The sequence below is a fragment of the Thermobia domestica genome, chromosome 1 (assembly GCF_964235325.1).
Source record: "Thermobia domestica chromosome 1, izTheDome1.hap1.1, whole genome shotgun sequence".
NCBI lineage: Eukaryota > Metazoa > Arthropoda > Insecta > Zygentoma > Lepismatidae > Thermobia > Thermobia domestica.
Window position 1 is genome coordinate 194,521,095 of NC_137454.1, and position 24,759 is coordinate 194,545,853.

The 24,759-nt window shown below is 37.2% G+C and overlaps 1 protein-coding gene and 1 non-coding gene across 2 annotated transcripts in view; one reads left to right on the top strand and one right to left on the bottom strand.

Annotated features, from left to right (window-relative positions):
• The window catches only part of LOC145692444 (kinesin-like protein Klp61F), a 273,603-nt gene extending 266,103 nt beyond the window's left edge, over positions 1-7,500 (bottom strand). The window contains exon 1 of the mRNA XM_081767753.1: positions 7,271-7,500. Within this exon, the coding sequence (XP_081623879.1) occupies positions 7,271-7,332 (62 nt within the window). The 5' untranslated portion in view covers positions 7,333-7,500. The remainder of the gene's footprint in view (positions 1-7,270) is intronic.
• TRNAR-UCU (transfer RNA arginine (anticodon UCU)) lies at positions 534-607 on the top strand. The gene has a single exon. It is a non-coding gene; the product is annotated as a tRNA-Arg (tRNA).
• Positions 7,501-24,759: the final 17,259 nt, after the last annotated feature.

Below are 24,759 nucleotides of genomic sequence, written 5' to 3' on the forward strand. Positions count from 1 at the left end.
GGCGCGAAGCCGTTTAGGCACCAGACGTTTGGGCGCGAGGTACATTGTAAAAATCACAATTTACAAAATATAAAGTAAGTTAGGCTCTGAAAACTAAGCGCGAATCAAGATATATACATTTCCTACACTTCTATCTTTATCTCACCTCATTTCTCTATCTATTTTCTATCTTATTTATTCATCTAAATTAAATAGTTTAATGCGTTAGTGGCATTTGTTGCCTAACCTCGTCATGGATTGATTTTTCGCTTGTTCACGATTCTTGTACTTCTGATCTAATGTTGATCTAATTTTTGTATTATATAAGAAAGCTAGGAAATGAAGGAATCAGACGAACTGTTAATAATTTTCTTAATGTTAATTAAAACATATTGATTTAATTTTTGTATTTTTAAAAAAAGTTAATAATTACATACTTATGAATATTAAAATTTTGCTTTCTTTCGTATTACGTTTGCCAAACTCTTCTCTTCCTTAAGTCCAATAAAGAACTACCAATAAAAGATTTCCGCGCACTCGAGTTGAGAGAAGTGGCCCCGCGTAGCGTAGTCGCTAACGCTCTCGCCTTCTGTGCGAGCGGTCCCGGGTTCGATTCCCGGCAGGGGCACACGGTCGAAAAAGTGTAACACGCTCTTTCAGGCCGGCTACCCTGAATGAGGTTTTCCTCGTTCACACCAGGCAAATGCCGGGGTGGTACCTAATTTATAGGTTCAGGCCGCTTCCTTCCTTCCCCAATCCTTTCTTCCTTTCCTTTTCCCGGATAGTGTGCCCCCTCAAACGTGACGGGCTAAATGGCCTTACATGCCGAGAGCCCAGAAATCTAAAAATCCTAATCGAGTTGAGGGAAAGCTGCTAATACAGGGTGTCTAAGACATTGAGTTTAGGAACTGTAGTATGCTGTATTTCTGGTATCACTTTTTTTTTTAATTAACATTCCAATATAAAAATCAAAACTTAATACACTTTCTTTTTTCGTCCCATTGTAAGCATTTAATCTGCACTAAAGAAAGTGGCGAAAGGAAAAAAAGAACCATTTCAAAGTGAAAAATAATAGTTAAGTGTACATATATTGGTCATTTAGCCACTAGAAATGTGTTTGACATTCACACTTGTTGCATAACTACAGTAGAAGTCCTGCTTTAAGTTTTTTAATGGAATAGGCTCACTATGTACGTAATGCAGTCAATCATATCTAGTCTGGTCTACTTACCTTTGTCTTGAAAAGTTATAAAATAAAAAGCATACTTAACTTTGGTTGAAACTAAAATTTACAAAATTTAATTGTTAATTCAGTTTTTAGAATTTTAAAATTTCAGTATTTCTAGTATGTAAAACAAAATCCAGTATAATTCAAGGACTTCCACTACAGTAGACACCTTGTGATATCTTGATTCGAACTTAGTACTCAGCGCCTAACATAATGACTTTTTAATTTAACTCGCGCCCAAACGTCTGGCGCCCAAATGGCTTCGCGCCCAAACGTCCAGTGTCCAAACGGCGGGGCCCAAACGTCACGTACCGTATAATTATATATAAATCGGGAAACTCCCGCCTTAGTCATTGGGAAGATCCTGTTATTACTTTAAATGTATTTGTATATAAAATTTTAAAGTCAACGTATCATAATCACTACGCTAAAACTGGGGTATTAAATTACAAATTTGGTATGTAGATATCATTCAATAAAATTAAAACAAAGTCAAATCCAAGTGGATTTTGATAGCTACGCAGGCAGTTGATAAATTTTGCCAATTTCTATCGACATATTTAAGCAAGCTTGGGTTCTTGATAAAACAACAGGCATTCATTCAAGTAGAAATATATAATTTGGTTTCATTTCTTATGTTTAGACTTAACATCCTTATGAAATACCAAGGTTATCCACGGAGAAGACTTTCGCTTAAAGGGACACCTCGAATCGCTACTTGGTCTACACCGGAAAGATGGTTGTGGTTCGACCGAGAATTGAACAGAGGACCTCTTGATTAAAAGGTGAAAAGTAGATAAACGTAATGCGGATGGTTTGATATGTGGAAACGCCACTATGGAGTTCACACGATTTTTTTTATTATTATTACTTCGACTAATAAATGTCGTAGTGAACTAACTTGGACTAAATTTGTTCTTTTGTACTCTGCAGTGCTTTGAAATTGTCCATATGTAATTCTGTATAATGGTTTATCTTTTTGTCTTTGTGAAATGACTCGACAATTATATTAACAAGTATGTAAAGATCAATACAGATTTTTATCAGGAGTTCTTCCTGAATGAGTCGACAGACGTATCGCATTTGTGGTCAATTAGTCCCGGTTTCAAGTTCAAATGGAGGACAATTTCTCTCGGACATAAGCCGAAAAGCGGTTTGGATTCCACTGTAAGCCTATATGACCCCTTCCAGCATAACCTGGTTGTTCCATAACACCAAGACGAAATAAACTTATTTCCGTCCATGGCGATATAAATACATAGAGCAAATTATTTAAACCAAAAAAACCGGGTTTTTGGTTTTTTCAATAAAAACCATGCTTTTTGGCAAACCTGATAATTACTAACGCTGCTGTATTATTGTTCAGAATATTATTTTATTAATCCAATAAAACTAATAGGAAGAAGCAGTGTTCTTCCATCTGTAATATTTCGTAGATGTTGGCTTCCTCAATGGTTTACATGGAAAAGTAACGAAAGCAGTAACTACCCACTAGACTGTCAACCGGTTGCGGTTCCCCAAATCTTGGCATTAGCGTGTTGGGTTAGCTGCCAGAGACCTCAACATACGGTGAGGATCCGCTCGTAGCAAATGACAACTTCAGGTTGTTTCACTGTTTTAGTACGGGGGCAATACCTAAAACCTAGTATGTTCGGCTGTGCGCAGCAGGTGTTCTTTAGGTGGCAACAGGTTGCCCGAACGGTCTGGATAGGAGAAGCTCAATACCCTAATTGTCGTAAATATGGAGGAAATCTGAAGTTGAGTTGAGTTGATTTTGAGTTTAACGTCCAATTCAGCAGCGAAGCTATATGAGACGTGGACCTACTGATTAACGTGGAATCCGAACCACATGAGCTCCCGCCGGAAATCAAACTCGGGTCTCCCACGCCAAAGGCGCGTACACTAACCGCTTAGACACGAAGGAACTCGGGCAGGTCTGACGTTGTCAACAAATAGAGGATATTATATTTTCCATCGTAATCTGCGAGTTAATGAGAAAGTTCTTTTGACGAACGTATGCTTTAAATGGAACATTTTTTCAACCGTCAAAGGGACATGTGCAGAAGACTGTCGCTCATTTATATACTTCTGAAATTAGAATTATGGTTAATATTACATATTCTAAAGAAATTATATTTTAGGGTATGAGGGGTTGGAACTTGCCTCCCCCTTCAGTGTGGAAATTGTGTGTTCTTGACTCGAAAATAGTATGAAGGATACTATCTACAGGATTTATAGCTGGAGCAGGCTTTGCAAACTACGTTTTCTAACATTCTTGCGGATGTCAAAGATAGGTTCCCATATACTTTGAGGTGCAGGTAGTTTTGGCAACATATTTTGGAAGATTTACAGACAAAATTCAATATTTTGCATGGAAAGACATGTTCATAAGGAACAAATTTCTGCAGGCGACAAAAATAAATACAAAGTAATACAGCTATATTTTAGGTTTACAAGTGTAGGGTATCTAGTGTAAAATAATCACAAGTGCCTTACGAAGGGTAAGTGAGTGTATGTGAAAGATGGCTCTATTAGATGCTATTTTCCAGCGGGATATACAACCAACCTTTTTTTTTTCTTCCTTGCGTAGCCGTAGAGACAGTTCGCCATACAATTGTGTACACTTGAAGCTGTTTAAAAGAAATTAAATCGAATATGAACTTACTAAATGTAATACACATGTTCTCAGTGGCGGCGATTGGACGTTAAAAGTGGGGGAGGGGGGGGCAAGGCATATTGTGAATATTTGTATATCAGTGTTAGTTTTCCTGGTTCTTTTTAACACTGACGAAAGGTTGTATAACTAATAGGATACTATCTTTTTTAGTTAAAATACCATATTGTATTTCATATTTTAAGTAAATTGACAAGAGCAACGCAAGTAGGTACTCATAAATGACGGAAGTCTAAGAAGAGATTTGATTGTTTGCTCATGAAAATCTTACAATTCTGTCTGGAATATTGTGTGATCAGATAATATTTAATAACAAATTTGTAAAACAAATAAATAGAAGGGATAACAGCAATCATAGTAAGAAGTTATACTGAAACTGAGGATTAATGAACAACTTATATTTTTAATTCCAAACATGCCATTAAATATGTGTTATTACTCTTACTAGGAATGTACTTGAACCTGAACCCACAAAGTGGGGGTGATGAATATATTTCCTGAAAGATTGGATCAAGGTAAGATCTAAACCGGTTACCAAAATTGGGGAGGTCTCATGCATTCAGCTTGAGGGGGGCACTTTATTATTAAAATCTTTAAGCGTGTCCATAAAGTCCGTTGCAACCCCGAAAATCTGAAACGCTTTGAGAAATATGAAAACAAAATAAGCATGTCTTTCATCATTTTAAAAGTACAACGTATCAAGGTAAAATAAACTGTCCCAGGGTCCCGCGCAGATCCCCAACGGTGTCCAACTCAATTTTTTTAAATGGAAAGGGGGGTCAATTTATATATGGTATGAAAGTTGGTGTTGAAAGAAGATAAATAAAGTCTCGATTCTCAACGATAAGCCTGGGTAAAATAGCGGTAGGTCAAAATATTAACACAATCTTCATTGCAAAATCTATGGCCATTCGTATTAATCTGAAACGGTGTGATAGGTGTAAAAACAAAAATACGGATATGTTACTATTTCAAGACTATAATGATTCAAATTAAAAAATGTTCCAGGGTCCCTCGCAAGATCCCAGACGGGGCCCAACTCAAAATGTTGAAATAGGAAAAGGTTTCAAGCTGAGCATTTTATGAAAGCTGATAAGTGAAAGAAGATGAAACAAGTCTCAACTCTTGATAAGCCTGTGCAAAATGTCAACACAAGCATATTGATACATTCTAGGTTTTTTTAAAACTTGTCTCACCATTTCAGTAATAAGAGTGGTCACAGACTTTTCAAAAACGCTTTTATTGACATTTTGACCCATCGCCATTTTGCACAAGGTTATCGTAGACAGTCGAGACATGATTTATCTTCTTTCATTCAACACCAACTTTCATACCATATGCAAGTTGATCTCCCTTTACATTTAAAAATTTTGAGTTGGACTCCATCTGCGACAATTTACTTTACTTTGATACGTTGTTCGTCTAAAATGATGAAAGACATTCTTCTGTTTTCATATCTGTCTCACCGTTTCAGATTTTTCGGGGCTGCAACGAACTTTATGGACATGCTTAAAGATTTTTAAAAAAATGAGTAAAGCGCTGCCCCCAAGCGGAATGCATGAGATCTTCCCAATTTTGGTAACCGGTTTGTATTTTACCTTGACCCAAGCTTTCAGAAAATATATACATCACCCACTTTATGGGTTCAGGTTCAAGTACATCCCGAGTTAGATAATGAAAGGCAGTAAATACTACATGCATACCTGTATCCTACGACATTTAAAGAAATACGCAATTGCAATATTAATTGTTTTAATTGCAATTAAAACGCAATTACTGTAGCTTTCTTAAATTCACGGGAAGACAAATAACCAATACGTACTCTTGCAAGACAAATATTATATGGCACCATTTTTTCTATAAATCAGTAATACAAACAATAACTTTTCATCTCCAAATGAAACTATATACATTATGGGGTCACTCCAAAAAAGTGGGGGGTAACTGCCCCCTCCTGCCTTCCCCCCGAATCGCCACTTCGCATGTTCTGTTGAAACTCGTAACATTGTCAAAAACCACCTGCGCGCATACCCATCATCATTGACGCGCCTGCTCCCATTGGACGCACCCCCACACAGGAGCACCAGCTTCGCTCTGTGCTGAGCGATAGTATTCGTGCTTTTTAATAGTTACTTAGCATAGGTTGGGGCTTAAGTTTAGAGGTGCCCCTTCAGTTACAAACCTATAGAAACGTAATTAAAACATGAAAAATGGTTACGTTAGGTTACCCGGTAAGACAAGTTAGGTTCTCATATGAGTTTTAATTATCACTTAAATTCAAAAATCCGTGGGCCTCATAAAAATTCAATAGATTCTCTTGATTATTCTTATATAACGCTGTAAAACTCAATGTGGAAATATCACATTCAATGCACCGATTTTCATCCTCTACGACTACCATGCTACTGAATCATCAAAACTTTCCGTATCTTACAAGTAATACCCACTTCTACATACTTTTTCTCGTATTAAAGCATAATTCTACGGGAAGGTTCTAGAACACATGTCCCTCCACATCGATTACTAGCTAGGTTGGTTCCTTTCCGTACAAGTTTTTATTTAATTCACATATTATTTAATATTTAATTGCAAAGCGACCGAGGGGACAATAATATCAGTGAAAGAATTATAATTTTACAATTCTTTCTAGTGTTGCGTCAAAAGTAAATATATACGTACTTTGATTGCTCATGTATCATTCTTAAAAATAATATTAGATACCGTATTTCACCTGTAAATTTTACGAATCCATGGCTCCCTAAAAGCACCATCCATTTTAAGTTGGTAACAAACGCTTGTGTGCGAAAGGAGCATGTATACCACTTAAACAAAACAAAGAATATAGTTGTACCTGACATCTATATATACATCAATCTGAACCATTACTAGAGAAAGAGCGATTAAAACAACAAATCACAAGATTTAGAAAAAGCCAGATAAGAGGAAATATATTGCGGGGTAATATAAACTGGGAGATGACGTAGATGTTATCTTTCTTTCAATTGCCTTAGCTTTTTACTAGCGGCAGTACTTTCATATGCATATTAGAACAAAAGTTTCCCAATACATGAAAAATGAACATATAATCATATGCCCTAACAATTACGTGGTGCTTTGCAAGTGAAATATGAGAACAGGGCGGTGGTTAGGTGTAATGGAATCACAAATGCTCAACTCTTAGCGAATTCCCGGTTTTCCTCATGTAATAACAAAGAAAAAATCTCACTCGAATAATAAAAGACAATGTTATTTTATTCCCAAAACTAGATTCGGACGTGTATCCTACTACGGGCTTTTTCTTTTTGTGTATGATTATCTTACATATGATGTTTTTCTTACATATGATAATCAATCTTACACTATCAAACATAAAACTGCATGTCCCATACCTGATTCTTACAAAAACTTGTATATGTTGATTCTTCTGACTTCGTTGTTTAGATTCAGTCATTCTGTAAAATACTTATATACACACACACACATTAACTAAAGTTTATTATAATAAAATACTTAATTTCACTACCACCCAAAACTTTTCACCACTTCACAATTCGAATTGAATATGTCAGAATAGCGTAATTTTAATCCCGCGTTTCCATTGAAGGAAGTAAGGTCACGTGATGCCTAAACCAATCCTTAACAGTTAACTGTATAATCTATGAAAAATTCCAAGTACAATTCAAAAATATGGCTCATTCCGTATAGTATTTCGTGCATAAAGCATAAAATTTACGTTTTTTTGTTGTTACATTTTACGCTGCGTTGCGAAGTACGAATTTCTCGGGGAATCAGGGGTAAAAGTGCGGGAGAAAGATAGACACGGGGGACGGCGTGACGTCAAGCATCCCCCTATCTTTTCAGATAAAATTTTACCTCTGCGGGGAGTGATCCGAAACGGCCTGATAGGCATCATTAGAGAGGCCCGGGCCCGTGCCACTTGCATTAGCGTCTCAATGTTACAAATTAAGTTACACAGTTTTCTTTCTACAATGAATCAATAGTATTAACAATTAACAATTAAAACCTTATATTCTTTTATCAGCATATTATTCCGAATTGCTCAAAGTAATATATGAAATTCAAGGAGCACGTATTCTATATTACAAAATTAGCAATCTTTAAGTGTACTACTTGTTGATGCTACTGTATCTGTCACCTTTTAATTCGAAACATTACTTAACAAATCTTTTTCAACAGACATCAATATAAATGTTCCCAAATGTTCCTGAGACGTGGTACCCCTTAACCTATTTTTAATGTATTTAAGATTTGAAAAAAATCTTTCACATGTTACCTGAGTTACGAGCAAAGTTAATAGAAATTTGTATGCTTGTAGCAAACATGAACACGCATTACTTTACAAATTACAACTCTGCAAAATTAGGAAAGCACATTGGACAATTTTTGCAACACGTTTTGCACTCGCCTTGCTCTACTCTAATTATATATATATATATATATATATATATATATATATATATATATATATATATATATATATATATATATATATATATGATGTATTAAATTTTTTTATCTATAAATTGGAACATATTTGACATTTTTTTTACAGACTGATAAACAGCAAATTCTGAACAGTTAGTTATAAAGGAAAAACTTCTTCTAATAATTTTCCAGGAGGTAATGTACCTAAAATGGAAGCCACATTTCCTCGCAGAACTGCTATGCTGATACGTTGTATCAGAAGAGTAGTAGCCCGCTTGTCACCAGTAAGGTGTGCTATACGTTGGCCTAGTTCTTTGATGAAATTGAGCCCTTCGAGGCCCCAAATGCCGCTCGATTCAATGGCTACGGGCACGAACATGTATCTATTGAGCAGATCTTTATATTTTCTTCTTTTCTCGCATTCTCTGCGGGCTGCAATAGCTCCTTCTCGAGATGAAGAAAGAATGAGATTAGATGACGCGAAAGTGTCAGAGCAGGTGAAATCCCAGAGAAGAATCCTTCCCCTCTTCCATGGTACCAGCGTCATGCCATCTGGTCTTTTGCCATCAGATCTGTTACACCCCACAGGTTCACGAACAGATGGAACTTCCGCCGATGTGAGTGATCTCCAGATAATGTCATTCACGTTCGAATGCCTCACAAGTCTTCCGGAGCTACTTATACAAGACATACCATGTAGACCATTCTGCTTGACTGATGCACCACATTTAGAGCAGTTATGTGATTCACAGATGTCTACTCCTAGGCGAAGTGCAACTGCAATATGAAAACTTTCGTTCGGAAGGTGCAGTCCTAGGGTGTGTGAAGGTAATGCCTGTAGTCAAGCACCTGAAATTGCTGATGAGGAGGCGAGAAGTCTAGCCTTATCCTCTTGACTGTATGCTTCTTGTAATAACACTGATTGATGTAATTTGATGATTGGCTTGTCCCAAATTAATTGCGAACTTCTGCCCGTAATTTCAGGAGGACTTAAACCAACTAGGTTAGACCAGTCAGATATGCAGTCTTGGACGTCAGATTCTGTGTGATGCTCATTCAGTTGGTTGAGGAGTATCTCAATGGTACGCCGGGAGCCATAGAACGACGCTAAAAATGAAGGATACGCCAAATCGACAGCCCGACGAATACCCAGACCTCCAGAATCAACTGGAAGGGAGGTCTGTATCCATGCGTTGCTATTTAGGTTACAGTTGAGTAACGATTCCAGTCCACATTTCAGAACGGTGTCAAAATTGTCTAGTAAATTGACTTCACGCCAAGAAGTAGAACAGCGTAAAAAATAGATTATTCTTGGTATGGAGAACGACGCACGAAGGAGATAAAAAGCTGAATGTGCGGAGACTAGGGCCAGACGTGACAAGAAAAAAATTAACTTTTAGTTTTCTCGACTAACAAATTACGTGTTGCCTCAGGTGAAAGGACTGCACCAAGTAGAAAGGCTGACGAGGTTGTGATAAGTTGTACTCCCGGTGCTGAATTTTTAAATGGTGAATATAACACTTCTATTTGATCTTGCGAAATTCCTAAAAATCCTACTTCACACTTCATAAAATTTAAGTGTAGTCCGATGTCTGCTGCCATAGTTCGAATATTGTGTAGTTCACTTAACTGTGTCAGGATCTCCTGCTATAGTACCATCATCTAAGTACCAGATATTTAATTCAGTGTTAATCCTAGACACTATGGACTGAATTGTCATGGCGAACAAAGCGGGACCTAGAGGATCGCCTTGTTGTACTCCACGTTGCGAGAGTATAATCTTATCAACTAGAAATAGGTTACTTGGTTGCGCATAACATTGATATACATAGTGATAATAATACATAGTGATAGCGTCTCGGTTCAGTTCATTAAAAGCGTTACGAAAGTCTAATTTCAGAAAAGCCTTTTGTTGTGAATGGAGAGTAGAAAAGTAAATGCGAGCTGCATGTGCTGCGGCTTCGGCTCCATTGGGAACACATACTCCCAATTGGTGAGGTTATATTTCTGAATCACTTGCTTCATCAACAGAATCAGTCGTTTCCTTTCGGTTCTACTCGTCATCAAAGTTGACTTTCAAGAATTCCCACTTGCTTATGAGAGAAGACTGTTTAGTGAAACCAGTGTCTGGAAGTTCTTTTACTTGATTGAAATTTCTGGGGTCCAAAAATTTCATAAAGTATCTTGCTTCTTGAATCTTGAAGAAATACTCGAAATTGCTGTACCTAATACTGTGTTGAATGCTTCGATGCAGTGCCTGGCCATTGGATCAGAAACAGTTTCATCTTCACATTCATAGAGAATGCGAGTTGTCGATAGGTCAATAGAAAAAAAAGAAAAGAAATCACGTTCTAATTACAAATTCGTTATTGGCCCATTCTGTAAATCTTAACCCTGAATTCTAAACCCTGTCTCAGACGGGACTGAAGTAAGGCTGCGATTAACGATCTAAAACTAACGACCTTACTTAACGATCGTGTGAGAGCTAACTTGCCCTTAGGTCAGGTTGAAAGTTTCTGCTGTCTTTATTTAGATCCTGACTTGGAATAAATAGAAGAAGTTCCTTTCTTCTTCTGGACTTAAATACAACTACCAACCAGAAAAGACTAGCGCCTGACGACATTCAACTTTATTTCTCGCTGTAATTTCAAAACAATGCTGCCTGGACAAAAAAAAAAAAAAAAAAAAAAAAAACAATAATATTAATATAATCATATGAGAAATACGAATTTTTAGATAATGTGAAGCACGATTTATGTTATTTTAAAAAACTGCAAGAATAAAGACCTTAGAGAAAGTATGCAGTGAAGTAAGTAGTGTCCGCCCGAACTCAACAGATGTGAATAAATGTAAAGCCTGTCTCAGACGGGACTGATGTAAGGCTGCGATTCACGATCTAAAATTCATGACCTTACTTAACGATCGTGCGAGAGGTAACTTGCCCCTAGTTCAGGTTGAAATTTTCTGCTGTCCTTATTTGGATCTTGACTTTGAAGAAATAGAAGCAGTTTCTATTTTCATCTGGACTTGCACACAACTACCAATCAGAAAAGAGTAGCGCCTGACGACATTCAACTTTATTTCTCGCTGTAATTTCAAAACAATGCTGCCTGGACAAGAGAAGCACAAATAGTATTAATAGTCATACGAAAAATATGACTTTTTGTAGCATGATTTATATTATTTAAAAAATGCAAGAACAAAGACCTTAGAGGAGGTATGCATTGAAGGTATCCGCCCAAACACTACAGCTGTGAACAAATGTAATTAGATCTTTTAAAAGAATACCTCGATGATGGTGCAATAGCTGGAGATCCGAATATTGTATTAAATACATTGAAAATGATCAACACACAGGCAGCTACAATTGGTCTGCAACTAAATTTCTCGAAATGCGAAATCAGCTTTCTAGAAACTACAAATGAACAAAAGCATACACTGTTTTAATCATACAACCAAGTAGCTCCAGGTATCCAATTCATGTCGCCATCAAACGCTTTCCTCCTTGGAGCTGCTCTCTCAGCTGAATTAAGAAGAACTCTATTAACTGAGAAGATTAACCAGTTAGACATGTATTTCTCACGTCTATCATCAATATCTGCTCATTCTGCCTTTTACTTACTAAGAACATCATTTTCCATCCCAAGATTATTATATTTCCTGCGATGTTCACCTTCATGGAAAGAAGAGGATTTATTAGAAAGATATGACAACAGTATAAAATCTGGTTTGGAGTCTATCCTAAATTGTGTCCTTGAAGATAGCACATGGCTTCAGGCATCTCTCCCAGTTAATCTTGGTGGATTAGGCATTCGAAGGGCCTTAGATTTGGCTATTCCCGCCTTCTTGGCATCATTCTACGGCTGTCAATGTCTAATAAAATCACTTCTCCAACAGAACAACAATCTCCACTGGGATTCTGAAGTTGAAGATTGCTCGTCCACATGGTCATTGTTGGTGGGCTCCGATTTACTCGACTTCAGTTTCAGGGCTAAACAATCTACATGGGAAGAACCTATCATACAATCAAATTTTTCATTTTTACTACAGTCTTCCGACAACCCAGAAGACAAAGCCAGACTGATCGCTGCATCGTCCATTGAGGCAGGTGCTTGGCTCAAAGCTTTGCCCTCACGTCCTCTAGGCCTTCACCTGAATGATGAATCTTTTAGAATAGCAATTGCGTTAAGACTGGGAGCAGATATTTGTGAACCCCATAAATGCCAAGCGTACAAAAATCCTGTTGACAAAAAAGACTAAAACGTCTCTCCTGCATAAAAAGCGCAAGTGGACACCCTCGACACTCGAGCTGCAACTTGTGTTGTAAAAAACGTTTTTTTCTGTGAAGTTTTTCAATAAAAAACATCGTTCTTTTTCATGTTTTTTTTTTCAAATGTCTGTTTTTTTTCTGGTAACTATTATTTATTGATTTATGTTGCAGATTATTGAAATAATCAACAGAACTTGAGTCGAAGCCCTCGTAACTTACAAATCGTTTGTTTCTTTGTACCTATACGAGCAAAATTGTGTGATTATTCCTTTCGGCCCCAGGTCAGTTTTGGCGTTTTCCTACATGTCCAGTTAGTGACTTATTGATTAAAAACTATTCATTCGATTGATATGGTTAAGACCTTGTTTTTTAGAAAATGGATGTGGCCATTTTTTGGTGTAAGTTGCATAGTAGCAGTGTTGCCAACGGTTGGGAGATTATTTAGAGAAATGTAGGGGTGAAAATTTACAAAAAATCCCCTAACCGAATTTCAAATTTTTCTGTATCTAGTACCACTGCTGCTATATGGTTTCAAGTCACCTAAACAAATCTTTGGTGTGTTGACAAGGTACAGTGAAATCCTAAAGTCGCTGGCTTCCATTCAAAGAGGGAGGGAAAACATTCTGTGATACACATGACATTTTGACACTTTTTACGCCTCAGAAGCAAAAATCAAATATGCCGGGGCTACAGCTTCTCTAAATATCCTATTGAAACTTTTTATGGTGCGTTCTGTAGGGCAAAGAGGAAGCTTTCAGGTAGTGGTACGTTTGTTTCAATGTAGTCAGTAATAGGATAATAATAGAGGAGAAAAGGGAAGTTTTCCGAATTTTTCACCTAATAGCGGGAATTAATTGTTTTGGCTGGAAACGCTGCCATCAGACAGACGAAAACTATCTGAAAATAAACCGTAGTACTCCAAGAATATATCCTACAAGTATCATGGCGATATATAACAAAGTAAGCATGAAATTTAAAAAAAAAAAAAAAACTCATTCTACCTCAGAAATTCTCCATTTTCTTACCATTTCCAGAACATGGTTTAGTTAAAACCTCAACTGTACTTCCCCTAATTATTCTAGTGAAGCTTTTTATGGTGCGCTGTGTACACTAAGAATGAGGCTGTTAGACACTGGTACATTTGTTTGAATGTAGCCAACAAGAACGAAATAATAGAAATAAAAAAGGGAATTTTTTCCCAAAATTTGCCCCTAAAATCTGGAATTAAAATTTTCTGTAGCTGGCAACTCTACTATCAGACACACACAAACTATCTTAAAATAAGCTTTGGTTTCCCTCTAATATATCCTACAAGTATTGTGACGATGTCTAATAAAGTAAGCATGTCAATTAAAAATATCTCATTCTACCTTTAAAAAAATCAGTTATATTTCCAATTAGGGAAAAAGGTCTACTGTAAACCTCAACTGTACTTCCCCAAATTATCCTATTGAAACTTTCTATAGTGCGTTGTGTAGAGCAAAGACGAGACTTCCAGATACTGGTACGTTTGTTCCGATATAGCCAACAAGAAGGAAATAATAAAGACAAAACATATAATTTTTCCAAAATTTCCCCCTAAAATCTGGAATTAAAATTTTCTGTAGCTGGCAACTCTGCTACCAGACAGACGCAAACTATCTTAAATTAAACATTGGTACACCACTAATATATCCTACAAGTATTATGGCGATATTTAAGGAACAAAGCTTCTAATTACCAAAAATATATTACGGTAAACAGAAAAATAAGGAAAAACTAGAAAAATTAAGGGTTAGAACCTAAATACGAATTTTACGTGCGCCCCCTAATTATCCCATTGTAACGATATGTACTTTCGTTTGTTAAGTAAGGACAAATGTTCGATTGGCGTAAGTTGACTTGCACTCCGACGTATAGGTACAGATTTATAAACAAAATTTCTAATTTTTTGCCCAAATATAGAAGAATTTTAATTTCCCTAATTGGCAACACTGCGCGAAGGCCCGTCCAATTGATGTCAACCGTTAGGTATCCATCCAAGGTATCTACCTGGCAAGTCTTAAGAATGTCTTTCTACAACGAAGGAAGCTACAGGAAAAAAAAGTAAAGGAAATTCGAAATTAGAAAATTCTCGAATTTTTGACTGGGGTGAAATTTGAGAAGGAAATTCAACACCAGAAGAAAAAGAAATTAATATGATAAACTATAGTCCAACCATATTTTGCAAGAATAATATCCCGATATCTTAATTAGTGTCCACACAGGAGCGGATTAAACAAGTGACACACCTGGGTGTGCTACTTTGGCCACCTGGGCCACCGAGTATGCATTTGATTACATTTTTTGACTACTAACTAGTGTTGTTGTTGTAGTTATAGTCTCGACTAATTATAATATCGTTGTAAACAATAACTGTATAAGGAAAATTTGCTCTCCTTTTTACATCTTAGTTCCAACACTGTTGGTCAGAAATGCAGGGTGTTTCAAAATAAATTTTGGAGTTTTAAGTCTTCGTAGTACTTATTACATTTTACGTACAATTATAAGCAATGCATCAAGTAAAAGAGAACCTCAAACAGTCTTTGCTACAAGTGTTCAATGTGAGTTTCATTCGTCACACGGCACACATCTAGTCGATAGGCGAGAAGCGCATAAACTTTCCGCCATATGGCACTAAACACATTCAATTTAAGGGAGTTTCGTTTCAACTGTACCATCTCCTGAGGATTTGCTGACGGCCAGATTCAAACATTATGAGTGTTCACATTAGCTCTTAGGTGAAAGGTCGATTTATCACTGAAGACGATACGATCCAGAAAATCTTCATTGTTATGCAGGGATATTTCACTTGAGAAATTGGCACGTAAACCGTAGTCTGTTGGCTTAAGACCTGTAGCAACTGCAAACGATAAAGACGTAGTTGCAAGCGTCTCCTTAATATTCTTCACACAGACGGTTGCACTGTACAAATTCAGTCTTTATTAAAACACAAAAAAATTTCTGCTCTGTCTTCATCTTTGATACTTGCTCTTTCTAACGGCAGACAGAAAAACAATGCATGTGCATGCGTGCGTACAAAACTAAGTTGCTCTTAAATTTGATATAATATTGATAATTGTAAGTTAATTGTAATAGATACTACAAAGTTTCAAAACCCAAATATTAATGTTGAAACACCCTGCATTACTTTAAATTGAGTCATCCTATATTCATGTCTTTTATATAAATATTATCAGGGCCGGTCCTAGTCAATTTGCCGCCCCTCCCTCTTTCTCCAGAAAGAACAAATCTTAAAAATCATGATTTTAAGTATGCTACTCCAGCATGAACAAAGGTGAGGGTAAGTGTAGTCGCACTCAGATAGGCTTAAATACTTACTAAAAATGCAATCCCGTTGTGTCTGTTTTTTTTTTCTTTAAATATTAATCTATTATGTTAGTGAAAGATAAACCAAACACACCTGTAGAGGAAAGATGGTAATCCTTTTTTATAGAATTCACTATCGAGCTTCAATCTCAATGTATCAGAATGCAATTACAGTGCAACTAGCTCTTTTATCTTTATTTCTTGATTTTTCTTCTACATCTTCTAACATTTTTTAAAAAACAACTTGCTTCTATCTTCAATGATAAGGAACTTGTTTTTGACAAAAACAAGACTATTTTCATATCAAAACTGTGATAACTTACTAAATGGAACAGATATTCACTACTATTCGAGAATTGAATTCTTGCATTTGGCAACAATTAAGCAATTTGTGCTCGGATTTATTCGACCATTTGCTTTAGCATTGTCCATGTGGTCTTAAACTAATGCAACCTAAACATAATTTATGAATGTAGTATTCAAATAGAAGGTCAGCTTAGCAAATGTAACTATCATCATCATGAAGTCTGTTTCCAACAGAAATATTTAATTTAAATAGTATACTTATGACAGATTTTGCCGGACCATCCAAGCTTGCCGCTCCACGCAAATGCACGTGTTGCATATATGGTAGAGCAGGCTCTGCATATCATATATATCTAGTCGACAAATTATTGATATATGACATTTAGAAAAATACTATTAGGCAAATTAGTATTAGTTTTTACCTTTAGACAAGTTATTGGAATTTTATACTGTTTGTGACATTATTTTCGTACTTATTAAAGGCCTGCTTTCACGAGAAAACAAAATTTCATTTCTACTTTTATTTCTTAGTTGATATTGATGAAAAGTGCCGAAACCCGAATTGTTAATAGTTATGGTATTCATGTAAATTGTAAAATGTTTGTAGCATATCAGTATCTAGCGTTTAATTTATGTTGCATTTTACGGTGATTACACCTACATAAAAATATTTCATAGTTAAATAGACGTAAGATGCATTACAAATGACTATTTGAAAAAAACGAAATTTAGAAAAAAAAACGAGAGGCAATGTTTTTTTTCTTTAAAAATCGTAGGCCTACATTTCTGAAAAAATACGAATCGTTTTTTTTTTTTTTTTTTTTTTTTTTTTTAAATTTACAACACTAGCTGCAACGACATCATTGTGAGAGCACTCATCTCCGCACGTGTACAGGCAATAAGGGAGCCAAATGTCTGTAGTAGAACAGATGGAAAAAGATCAGATAGGATGTCCTTAATTCCTTGGAAGAAAGGTAAAGCCTTAATTTGGGACTTCACATGCACAGACACTTTTGCACCTTCCAACCTTCCTCTCTCTTCAATCCAGGCGGGCAACGCAGCAGGTCGGAAAGAGATAGAGAAAAGAAGAAAATACAACAACCTTATGAAAAAAAGAAAAAAAAAACAATTCGTACCAGTTGCAGTTGAATCCGGTGGCTCGTGGGGAAGGGAAGACCTAAACTTCATAAAGGAAGTAGGAAAACGCATCACACAGTTATTCGGTGGTGAAAGAGAAACCAGCTTCCTAATCCAAAGAATAAGCATGGCGGTGCAGAGGTAATGCAGCTTCAATACTAGGAACCATACCTCCTGGTAAAGCACTGGAGGAGATTTTCTTCTTTAAAAACAAGAGTAATGTGTCCATATTGTTGTATACTAATTATTTTTCATTGTTATTCATTATTGTTTCAACTGCAACAATGTAATTTTAATTTACAACTGATGTAATATATTATATTATTTATTTAATTAATAAAATAAAATAAAAATAAAATTATTTTAACTTACTCTTTGTCTATAAATACAGCGTCCGGATGCATGTATAAAAGCTACAGCCCAAAACCACAAAACAACCTTCGCTAGGTCGCCACTAAAAAACACGAATGCTATCTAACCGAAGCTGGGGGGCCCGAGTGTTAGGGAGGGGGTGCTTCACTGAAGATGGGTATCCGCATAAGCGAGGGAAGTGGAAACGAATGGGTTTTGGCAGTAATACGAGTTTCAATAGCATTTTTCATGGTTTCATACTAGTACCGTTCCACTTGTAAACAAAATACAACTTCTGTACACTTGTGCAGAAATTCACCGCCGGTGGAAAATAGTTTTTATACAGGCATATTTCATATGAACTCACTTATTTTATCCGTCGTAAAGCATTTGTAATAATTTTACACTAGTAATTCTACACATATAAACATAAAATTCAGGTGTGGTACGCGAAAAGAAAACCAGCACCAGAAACAGAAACAATGAGAGTTTATTGTCATCAATGTTGTGTGGCCGTCGTGCAATTTTAGGGAACAGTTCTACAATGCTGGCACAATACAGAAAATCCGAGTGTAGTGCATGAGATAACTCCTCATTTACGTATGTGGACAAGTCATTTGATTTTCAGTTCTACAATCTGGTAGATACAAGGATCTACAGACCTTTTTTCAGCTGATACAGACTCCCTCTTGTTCGTATCTCGCTGCCGAATTTTCGGAGTTACTAATTTCAATAGCGTGTGGAATTCTGAATAGTCCACTCTGTAGATTTTTTTTTAAGGAACGAGGATTCTGTGTGTAGTTCATTATTCATCATTGAAAATACGATGCTTTACTGTACATTATTGGAGCGAAGAATTCACTTACTGAGCAGCAGCTCCTCTTTACTCTTTCTCTCTCGTTTTTTAGGGCGACGAGTGGCGGATTTTGTCTCAACAACGGAGCAAATATTACTGCTACGGCTATTTCATCTTCGGATGAACTCATATGTGAAATAGATAAACAATAATATTTACAATTACGACAGTTGATTGCCCTGTGCGTAACACATTCTTCAAGTGTTTTTGTCTGTTTAATACAGCGACCACGAGAGGCTCTGCTGGTAAAACCTACTTAGTTTTAAGGATCGTCTGCGACCCCTACATCACCTCAGGATAAAACAAATTGTATGGAAGTTTGAGTTAAGCAACTCTGTTAAGTTGTAGCCTGGATTGAGGCCTTAGTTTAGATCCGTGTGAGGCGGTCTTTAATGTGGTGTATGAAAAGCAGGAAGAACTGAAAGAATGCTTCCAAATTTTGTCAGAATCCGAGACCTCAAGCACTACAACAATAAGTGAAGAATCTGCATTGTTGGGTTATCTTAGAATGAACAATTCTGTTTCTGGCTAATTTTTTTCACTTACTTAAGCTCTTCTCACACGGATCTGAACTAAGGCCTCAATCCAGGCTACAACTTAACAGTGTTGCTTAACTCAAACTTCCATGCAATTTCTTTTATCCTGAGGTGATGTAGGGGTCTCAGAAGATCCTTAAAACTAGGTATGTTTTACCAGCAGAGCCTCTCGTGGTCGCTGTATTAAACAGACGAAAAGCGTGTTACGCACGGGGCAATCAACTGTTGTAATCGTGAATATTATTGCTATTCTATTTCACAATATGAGTTCATCCGAAGAGGATGAAATAGACATAGCAGCGATATCTGTTCTGTTGTTGACACAAAACCCACCGCCCTCCCCCAAAAAAAGAAACGAGAGAGAGAAAGAGTAAAGAGGAGCTGACCAGGGAGTGAATTTTTCGCCGCAATAATGCACAGGAAAGCACCGTATATTCAATGGTGAATAATGAAATACTTACAGAAGATCCTCGTTCCTATAAAAAAAAAAAAATCTGCAGAATGGATTATTGAGAATTCCATACGCTATTGAAATTAGTAACTACGAAAATTCAACAGCGAGATACGAACATGGAGGAGTCTGTATGAGCTGAAAAATGGTCTGTAGATCCTTGGATCCACTAGATTGTAGAACTGAAAATCAAATGACTTGTCCAAATATGTAAATGAGGGCAGTTATCAGGCGCGGAAAGCTAAAATAAAGGAGAAAAAGCAATTTTCTAGTATAGGTACTGAATGCATCCGCTCAACTCAGTACCCACAAAAAATGCCTACATAGCCCATAAAGTAAACTTATAGGGACCGCGCCAAGGTTGGACGACGACAAGGTTGGACAACGACAAGCCTTGACACTTTTTGTGTCCAAGCTTGTCGTTGGCCAGCCCTGTCGTCAGCGACCCAAAATGAGATATGTCAAAGCATCTCGGGGTCGATCCCGACAAGCCTGGACACCTTCAGGAATGTGTCCAGGCTTGTCGTTGGCCAACCTTGTCGTCAGCGGCCCAAAATTAGATGTGTCCAGGTTTGTCGGGGTCGACCACGACAAGCTTGAACACCCCAGGAATGTGTCCAGGCTTGTCGTCAACGACCCAAAATGATATGTGTCCAGGCTTGCCGGGATCGACCGCGACAAACCTGGACACTTGAGTAATGTGTCCAGGCTTGTCGTCAACGACCCAATTCCAACAAACTCTACCACTTAAGGCGTTTCCAGTTCATAGATACATGCCCTTCAATATAGAGGCATGGCTCGCATCTATATCGCTATTGGCAGTTTCTCGCCAGTCAGCTACTGCCCTCTACTAGAGGATTTTCGAATTATTTTAAATTTATTTATCTTTTATTAAAAGAGATTATTATTATTTACAACATTTTCGTTTTACTTAAAAAATTACAAGCAGTATTTAGCAATCATGGTAAGAATGACTCTAGGGGCGCGTTCTTAAACATCGATCAGGTTAAATGCCTAGTGTTATGAAATTCTTTTCGTGAAAACGCTTATTTCGTTACGGGAGGTGAATCAATTATTAGCGTGAGTAGGCCTATACTTCGCAAACAAATTTGGACTTTTTTGATGAACAATATGGAAGGGAGTTATTTGGGGAGATCATCTGGTGAGCAATCGTAAGCAAATTAAGTATATCTGGTTTCTGGAAGACTATCTGATAGAACAAGGAATATCTTAAAAAAATCATGATCTATGACCATGTAGAGCATTTTTGTTTGCGTGCCTTTTAGTAGGATGTTCAAAAGCTGAGAATGGGGGTCGTCTTAAAGAGGGCCGTACCCAGGATTTGTTTGAGGAGGGTATAGGCCATATTTAGAATGTTTTGAGGAGGGTATAGACCATATTTAGAATATTTTCATAGGTGCATCACTGTATTTTATTTAAACCAGTAACTACAATAAAGGAAACTAACAGTGTCATAGCAGCATTAGGCTGGGACAACAAGTATTTGTACTAATCTTAATGTTATTTTCGGACTATGAGAACATGAGCAATTTTGAAATATAAACCAAGAATATTCCAATATCGCACAGTGTGTTTTTCTACGGGCGCCATCTCGATGTAGAACAATGTTACAAGAAAGTGTGGGTTTCCAAACTGCAATGTTGGAATTGAATCAATCGTTTGAGCTATACAGATGTAGTGTTGAATGGTAGAGAAAATTCTGTGTGGAACTCTTTTGCTTCATATCAGTGTATGAAAGAGTGGATAGTTTTATGACTCTAATCCACGGAAAATGAGACAGACGGGCAGCTAAATGCTGATACTTGCTTTTCGTACAAGTGTTACAGATTTGATCTGAAGAGTATGCATTAATACTAAGCTTCTTTCTCACTCCCCCTGGCCTATCGCATTCCTCAGTTAGTGTGTAGTGTCACCCATTCTACTTATCTTTAATTCCATCTTTTTAATATTGCTGTTACAGCACTTAATTTCTTCTGCTCTCCTTCATTATATATTTTGTCTGATAATTTACCTTTCTATGCCCACATTTCGAAAGTTTCCAATTAGATTTCATTATCTGTTCCTGCAGGCCCAGATTTCCCAATAGGCCTACTAAGCCTGGGTCTAGGAACTAAACGTTCTGAGATGCGCACGGACAAATATTGTATAAGAAACCGCCAGAGTGATCATAGTTTAGTTTTATATCCTTATTGTCGAAGGATAGGAAAATGTATTAACAACTTTTGATCAAGATATCTTGCAAATCAAATGCGTAACATTGCATTTGCTTAGGTGATCGCGTGTGAAAGTGAACATGATTTAAAGCATAAATTGAAAGCATGTAGAAAACCGTCGCCATTCTACATTTCAGACGCGAAAAATCAATGAATACGTTAGTTGGAAATTGATTCTATTTTGAATTGGAACTCCAAAAAGTTCACCACGTAATACAACCACAAACACTAGAGGTGAACACGTTTAAAGTTTCTCCGATTGCTTTTCACGGCGAATAGCCGCAGTCTTAGCGTTCTCTTTTGTATTAAATGCATATGCGGTTAATTGTGACTAGGTGCTGCGTTAAAGCCTGACGGACCCGCACATTTTGGCGCCACCGTTTCAGCTCGGCGCTTATGTTAATCAAATGGGATGTGTGCCATTGTACATAAAATTTTCGTCGAACTGAGCTGGCGCCGAAACGGTGTTGTCGAAACGTAGCGGCCCCAAAGCCTGATGGCTTGAATAGGTTTGAACCCTAAGCATTTTTGGGTTTTAGTCCTCGTTTTTTTTTTAATTTTAAACCGGGTTTTATTTTTCAGTATTGATATATGATATTGTAATTGAATAATCATGTCTGTGGTACTTTTTACGATTTTTATGAATATCACGGTGTTATAAAAATAACACTGCAGTATAATCAGAGAGAACAGTTGCCCTTGTACATTGATAACACTATGTGTCCAGGCTCGTCGTTGGTCAACCTTGTCGTCAGCGACCTAAAATTAGATGTGTCCAGGTTTATCGAGGTCGACCACGACAAGCTTGGACACCCCAGGAATGTGTCCAGGCTTGTCGTCGACCAACCTTGTCGTCAGCGACCCAAAATGAGATGTGTCCAGGCTTGTCGGGATCGACCACGACAAGCTTGGACACCTCAGGAATTCGTTCAAGTCTGGCGCAAGAGGATAACTTGAGAAGTGTCCAAGCTTGTCGTTGTCCAACCTAGTCGGGAGCGACCAAAATTAAGTGTCCAGGCTTGTCGTCGTCCAACCTTGTCTGCGTCCCAACTTATACAGCGCCGGGAACATATCTCATGCACCACACCCGGAATTCTTGTATTGTGCCAGCATTGTAGAATTGTTCCCTAAAATTTCAAGAAAGCCACGTAACACTAATGACAGTTAACTCTCATTGTTTCTGTTTTTGGCCCTGGTTTACTTTTGGCTCATCACATCTGAATTTTATTTACAAGTGTAGGATTACTAGTCTAAAATTATTACAAGTGCTTTACGACGGATACAATTAGTGAGTTCATTTGAAAGATGCCTGTATAGAAACTATTTTCACCGGTGGTGAATTTCTGCACAGTTTACAGAAGTTGCATTTTGTTTACAAGTGGAACGCTGCTAGTTTAAACCATGACAAATGCTATTGAAATTCGTATCATTGCTAAAACCCACTCGTTTTCCCTACCCTCTCTTATGCGGATACCCACCTTCGCTGACGCACCTGTTCCCTTCACACGCACCCCCTCGCTAACTCTCGGGCCCTACAGCTTTGCTCTCCTATGACTCGGTTAGATAGCATTCGTGCTTTTAAGTGGCGACCTAGAGCAGGTTGTTTGTGTTTTTCGGGCTGTAGTTTTTATGCATGCATCCGGACGCTGTATTTATACTCAAATCGTAAAAGAATTATAATTTTCAACAATTGCTTATGATACCCCCTTGAATTTTAACTATGCCATGTGGATATTTTCATGTCACCCAGCATAAATCATTTAGAAAACAATAAGAAGGTAATCAGTGAAAGGATTCTCATTCTTGAACCATTATTTCGAGTAGTGCGCCAAAAGTAAACTTGCACGCTTTTCTTCTAACATGTTGCATTTTTTAGTATACAAATTACACAATATAGCCCTACTTAAATCACCTATTTTTATTGTTTTAAAAGGTGTAATTACATTTGTTCTCAGCTGTACCGTTCGGGCGGATACCTTCACTGCATACCTCCTCTAAGGTCTTTCTTTATTCTTGCATTTTTTTTTTAAATAATATAAATCGTGCTACAGAAGATCATTTTTTCGTATGACTCTATTAATACTATTAATGCTTCTCTTTTCCAGGCAGCATTGTTTTGAAATTACAGCGAGAAATAAAGTTGAATTTCGTCAGGCGCTACTGTTTTCTGATTGGTAGTTGTATGGAAGTCCCGAAGAAAATAGAAACTGTTTCTATTTCTTCCAACTCAGGATCCAAATAAGGACAGCAGAAAATTTCAACCTGAACTAGGGGCAAGTTACCTCTCACACGATCGTCAAGTAAGGTCGTGAATTTTAGATCGTGAATCGCAACCTTACATCAGTCCCGTCTGAGACAGTCTTAACAGTCCTGCATTTAAAATTTCATCTAGTTCGTCCACCAGAGGGTACCCGCTTGACAAGACAGGAATCTAAAACTGCTGTATTGTTCTGAGAGCGAGAGAAAAATTGCCGGGATAGCAGAAAGATTAGAAAAGAATATTCTGGCTTTAGTGTTTTATCTGGTGGCCCTTTCTATTACAAGATTTAATTGATGAGCGAAACAGTGCACAAAATAAGCATTAGGATATACCTCTCTCCCTTTGGCCTGAACTCTATTTATAGCTCCACTCATTACAGCTGAGCCGTCATAGCTTTGGCTAATAAGTTTACTTTCTTGCCTGTAAACTTAAATTCATCTTAAAAAGTATGCATTCAGCAATGGAGTCTGCATTTTTGCCATTTGGATTAAAAAAGCCCCAGCATCTTTCCACAGGAACACCTTCTCCAGTACAGTACCTTAAGACAATAACAAGCGGAAATATATCTGGAATGTCAGTTGTTTCGTCAGCCATGAGAGAAACATATTCCGCAGCTTTAATTCCTTCTATTATATTTTCCCTGGTGACTTCTAGAATGCATTAAAATAACTCATTTTGAATAC